General features: G+C 35.1%; 1 protein-coding gene across 1 annotated transcript in view; it reads left to right on the forward strand.

Annotated features, from left to right (window-relative positions):
* LOC115890451 (eukaryotic translation initiation factor 5B) overlaps positions 1–3,834 on the forward strand; it is a 29,294-nt gene extending 25,460 nt beyond the window's left edge. The window contains exon 22 of the mRNA XM_030910677.1: positions 3,404–3,834. Coding sequence (XP_030766537.1) covers positions 3,404–3,511 — 108 coding nt within the window. The 3' untranslated portion in view covers positions 3,512–3,834. The remainder of the gene's footprint in view (positions 1–3,403) is intronic.
* Positions 3,835–6,000: the final 2,166 nt, after the last annotated feature.

A 6,000-nucleotide genomic window follows, 5' to 3' on the forward strand; every position in this document is an offset into this window, starting at 1 on the left:
TGTGTAGGAACTTGCATTGGCTTGGTGGAGGATCATTCGTCGTTGAGGGTTGGTTTGTTGAAACTCAGCAACTACTTCTGACAAACAAATAGATATCTACCAATCAACAGTAACAGTTCTTTGATATTACAGAGGAATTGCTGCTACATGACCGCTTTTGATAACTTCGAGAACGGATAACTTTCATCGGTTTTGGTTCATCTCGGAACACCCAAACAGTCGATTGGCGTTTATTTTTGGGTTCATAAGAAAAAAATATATACATATCCAGGATTCATAATCACTGAGAATACTGTATGTGTTTTTTTGAGTTTTCTACGTTAAACCAGTGTAGAGTTTTTTGACACCAATTGACTCTAATTTCTTTCTGTTCTTCACTCGACAGAAGCGGTATCCAACCAGAAACTATTTTTTGCAGATTCTTCTTCATGAAATTTTTTTGAATTGAGGTCTTTGAAATGCCCAAAGATGCTTCATTTTTACGATATGTAACATGTCGATCTTCTTGGATCAGCTTACGTACATCATTGACATTTTTCTAGGTGACTGCCGTTGTTGGTGGACCTGTTCTTTGTTGTTCTAAGTTGGTGGTTCTGTGAGTCGTACAACTAGACTCTATAACAATAACAAGTCTAAAGTATCACATCATGGATCACTGAGCGATCCCTTCCTAACGAATATAGGAGTTAGGCAGATATGCTAATTCTGTGCTGAGCATTCTGGAAATTAAGTAAAAGAGTTTTCTACAATCATGCCTTGAGCAATAATCCCCACTATGTTATATGGAAGCCTTGTTGCCGTTTTGGCATAAAACATTGGTGCAGTACCGGCGGCACATGAACACATTAAACAAGTTACAAAAGAGACACCTTAGACAACTGTTAAGAATCGAATGGTACCACCATGTCCCAAACGTATCGGTCCTTGAAGAAGCAAGCTGCGAGAGCGCTGAAGTTATAATTACCAAATCCCGCTTAATATGGCTCTCTGCTTACGTATGCAGGATGCAAGAAAATTCCCTACCGAAATTTCTTCTTTATGGTAAACCTGTCGACGGTAAGAGGAAACAGGATGGACAACTCAAAAGGTACAAGGATATTTTCCATGAAAACTTAAAGGGGATAAGCATATAGAATCAGGGGGAGGAAGCAGCGCACAAGAATGCAATGGAGAAGAATTGTAAACTCAGTTAACAACGCCAACCAAAAAATAAAGAGGCAACAAAGTAATGAGATTTTTGAATGTCCGGAGTGCGGAAGAGGGATAACATCACGTATCGGGCTTTTCAGCCAAAGAAAAGCTTATGAAAGAAAACGCCCCGCTTAACCATTTTCTGATGCGTATCAAATACTCGTCAGCGAGTAATGGCAGTAGTAGTAGAGTACATACTAGACTAGAATTATTAATATTCGATGCCTAAGCCAATTGCACCATAAAATCTATTCGTATGTAAGTTCGCACTTGGCAAAATTTGTTTCGGAAGGCGAAATGTAAACAATGTTTCCAGTTTGGGATCGGCACCGACAACGGATGTTTAGAACACAGCAGTCGGCTGTTTAGACTAATTTTTTTTGCGCTTCCCAACTTTTTTTCCAGTATCTGTAATAAAATTGGTAATTTTTTTGCGACGAATTCGCAGAATTCGTTCCGCAATGGCCGTGACTTGGCGATTTGGTTTTTAAACAAAAAATGCGGATAAATAGAAAGCACATCCATATTTTTCGTTTGTACAGAGTGTAAATGACCTAGATCATAATATATACTTACGTAAGTTTAGATTGGAAAATGCCCATAAGGACAATGTAAACACTATTTGGCGCTATTCTTGCAACGGTCGCGACCCAAAACTTTTAAAAATTTCGGGCGGTTCGGCTTTTTCCGGAATTATATCGCCAAATATTGTTTATTCAAATTTATTATTATTTTCGTTTAATTTTATAAATAAAATACAGTGTGTTGCATACAAGAAACTTTATTTTATATAAGGACGCATGTATGAAATACCTATGAAACATTGGAAACCGACGTTATGCCACGATCCACGATGGTTTTGCAGTTCACAGTTCACAGCACAGCTTTTTAAGTTTTTAATGCCACTTTTTCACAATTATTACCGGTTGGAGTAAATAAAACTTGAATTAAACTCACAAGATAGCAATAATTACTTTGAAAATGGACGCTATAAACACTTTTCGGAATTTCTTTAATCAGAGCGGTTTAGGTTTTGAAAGATTATTATGATTTTTGAAGATTCTGACTTTGACAAGAGAAAATTATTTCTGTTTTTGTTTGCCGTTGTTCTTAGCGACCGCTATACCAGCGCCAGATCGCGTATAACGGTCGCGACCCATAATAATTTCGCGACCCAAAATTTTTACGGGCTTTCCAATCCTATGCTTACGTTGATAAGTAAATCACTATGGAAACTGTCGCAAACATAACAATGACTTCCATTTATCTTCTTTTTTTGTTGCACAGGCGGTGCTTCTACTCTATCTATCCTTGTCGAGGACCTAGCGTCCACGCGCCAAGTTTGAACATTAATTTTAAAAATATAATTTGTAAAATGCATATATTTGAACAATAAATTGAATGTTTACCGTCACAAAAATTAAATTATATAAAAAATACATTTAACCACTCCGTACGAATATCAGTATTCTTAGGAAATCTAACCAGAAAGTATGCATGTGGCTTAATATAAATAAAATAACTGAATACTTGCATATGAAAAGATAATTCGGGGACCTTTATATTAGAACTTTAGCACATTGAACACTTTCTAGTCATTTTAACGAGTATTTAGAAAGTCCAACGAAAAAAAAATGGAAATATAATTGTACAAACTTAAAGTTAACTTCTCACTGAACACACTTGCATCCTTGGCTATATAAAAGCGGTCGATAAAAGAGTAATTAATACAATTTCAATCATATTTTCCCGGTTTTTTTTAAATTTCTTGTAAAAGGGTATGGAAATTTGGAAAATTAACGGGATTAACCATTTTAGACCAAGCAGGCGTTTTTCTCAAAATGTCAAAAATAAAAAAGTTTTTTTCCTCTTGTATAGACAATCCGGGAACATACTATATATTCACTAAATTTATTATTTTTAATTAAGTATCAACACTAGAACCAGATGAATATACGAAATTAATAAAACTTCATTGTCAATTCTCTCTCAATCAAACTAAATAAACAATAAAAAAATTTTTTGCATCGAAATGCATTATTTAATTTTAGATCTAGATTTGTCTAATTTCTCGAAACAAGTATTCTATTCCAGATTTACAATTGAAAAATTAAATTTGTCCACCCTGTACGTATCCACTTTGGAAACGACGGACTTCATTCATTGACGAAAAGTATTAATTTTTTCATCTAAATGTTTTCTCTTGTTTCAGATATCTCGTCAATCGATTGATGCTTGCAAAGACTACTTCAGAGACGACCTTCTGAAGTCCGACTGGCAACTGATGGTGGAACTAAAGAAACTCTTCCAGATTTTGTAGTCGTTTTGATATATACATGTTTTATATTAGCGAACGGGGGCGAAAAGTGACCGTATCGCTAAAGTTTGCTTTGGTGGAACCAGCAGTGTAATAATCAAATAAATCTATGTTTTCATAATCCATGTAAACATAATCGAGAAACTATTTATTTATCCTATATATGTTGTTTTAATTCGATTTTGGCGATGTTCGAGGCCCTTTTTGGCGCAGGACTTTTTATTTTATAAAGTTTATTTTTTCTTCAGTTGAGTTGAACATATACAACTACCGGAAATAAAGATGTATGTTATGTATTAAAGATATAATAAAATACTATCTTTGCATTTCATTGTTTTATTTTTTCGAATTGAATACCATCAACCATTTCTGTATTCTTTTTTCCCTTCTTCATTCTTCTTTATTTAATATTTATTCGATGGTAAAGTGATATTGATTCAGGGGAGTGTCCTGTTAAAAACTAGTGATGGGATAACTCGAGCGAAAATTCAATCGAGTGCTCGATTATTGAAATAACCGACATCGCTCGATTATGAACGAGTTGCGAGCGGTGAACGCAAACGATCCTAGAATGAAATAAATTGAAATAATATTTTAATGTGACATACTCGATACAAAGCCGAGCGAATTTTCTATATACATTGTACGGAGCAAATTTATACGACGCGACGTTATCCGTTGCGTATCTGCATGACAAAATTTTACGACTTACATCGACAATGCCTTAATCTAAACTGAATCAAGCGAATTACTCGTCGATCGTCGCTTGCTTGGCATTACGAATTGCGAGTACACCAAGCGACGGGCGAAAACCCGTATTTTTTAAGCTCGAGCGATCGCGCGATTATTGAAATTTATCGGTTTTTCCCATCACTATTAAAAACCTCGTGACAATTCGAAGTTTGTTCTTACTTAAATGAAGGAAAATCTTTGATATTTCTCGGTTGTTAGTTCTGAGAAATTTCTTCGAGTGTCTTAGACATTTGGAAGATTCCCATTCCAGGTTAGGGGTCGAGGCTTCCAGATTCTTGAGTTGCGCTTTAAATGGTTACCACTTGGGAAGCAGAACATTGTAGAAGTTAAGTACATTCTTGGTATGTCATGCACTAGGAGTTGGATGAAGGGAATTTTCCTTTTCAGAAGGTTCCAATCTCCTGAGATGATACTTTTCCCAGTACCGTTTCCGTCTTAACTTATTTTTAAAATTATTTTTGAAGTGAGACTTTTTTACGCGCATTAGGAGTGAAAATTCAAATACCGTTACACGACAGGCGACACAACAGGCGAGAGGAAAAGCGGTAAGGACAGCCTACGGCTTAGAAAAATCGTCCGATTTAAATGAGATTTGGTAGATCGATATATTGGACCAAGGCCAACTTGACCATGTACGACACATGTCACTGTGACAGTTTTGACGTAAGAAACGTCAAGTTTGGTGGGTAGCCTATGTGAACGACGGTGCACACGGTTCTACCCTGCAAAGTTGTATAAGACGTTTCATTTACATCTCTCCATCAGGGTGGGACTAAGGACTTAATATTGAAGAAAAATGTCGGTCGATTTCGACATAATTTGGGACGGGCTACAGGATGACGCCTTCGACGTTTCGAACCGATGTCTTTAAATGGACGAAATCATCAGGATTTTTCTCTTAATTATCGGTCGATTGGAACCAAACTCGGCACGTTGATAGAGGTACCCGAATGGAGTTCTCAAACGGACAGAAGGTCATTTTAATACAAATTTTGTGAAAGTGAATCAAATTTTTTTGTTAATTTTTAATTTATTACTTTCTGAACATTTGAGGCGTCAAGTTGCAAAACCCGCCTTATCCCAAAAATGTTTCGAGAAAAACAAAAACTGTTTTAGCAAATGTTTGAAACGTTATTTTACAAAAAAAACGTGTCCATTAAGCGGAATCATTGTTTTCTATCTGTTTTTTTCTCTTTAAAAATTATATATTAATTTTTATTTCTACAAAAACCAGATACAAAACTATGATTCCACTTACTTAATGGGTACGTTTTTAGTCGTGTTGTTTTGCTACAGCAAGATAATTTTTGCATCCTAACTTGGAATTATTAGGTATGCTATTTTATTAAAATTAGGTAGATTTGAAATGGATAAGACGTCGTAGTAAAACTACAGGGTGTCCCAGAAATAAGTGCAAGTATTTTAAGGGGTGGTGATCTCGATAAAAGAAACATATTTTCTCTTTATCGTTTTTCAAATAAGTCCAAAATAACGGAGTCCAAAAAAATCATTTTTTGCTAAAATTTTGAGAACCACTGATCCTTTCTGGATTTTCTTTTTGTACTTATAATCTCTTAATCTACTACTTATGTTGCCTGATTATCAAGAAATATTTATTTTAAATAAAACTAAAAAAAATTCCAACAAAATTTTCAAAAAATTCCGAATTTTCAAAAAAAAATTTTCGCGAAAAAAACATCATAGGCGTGTTTCTGGGGACGAACTATAAATACTACCAG

The sequence above is a fragment of the Sitophilus oryzae genome, unplaced genomic scaffold, assembly GCF_002938485.1.
Source record: "Sitophilus oryzae breed Bouriz unplaced genomic scaffold, Soryzae_2.0 scaffold_866_pilon_pilon, whole genome shotgun sequence".
In the NCBI taxonomy this organism is placed as follows: Eukaryota; Metazoa; Arthropoda; class Insecta; order Coleoptera; family Curculionidae; genus Sitophilus; species Sitophilus oryzae.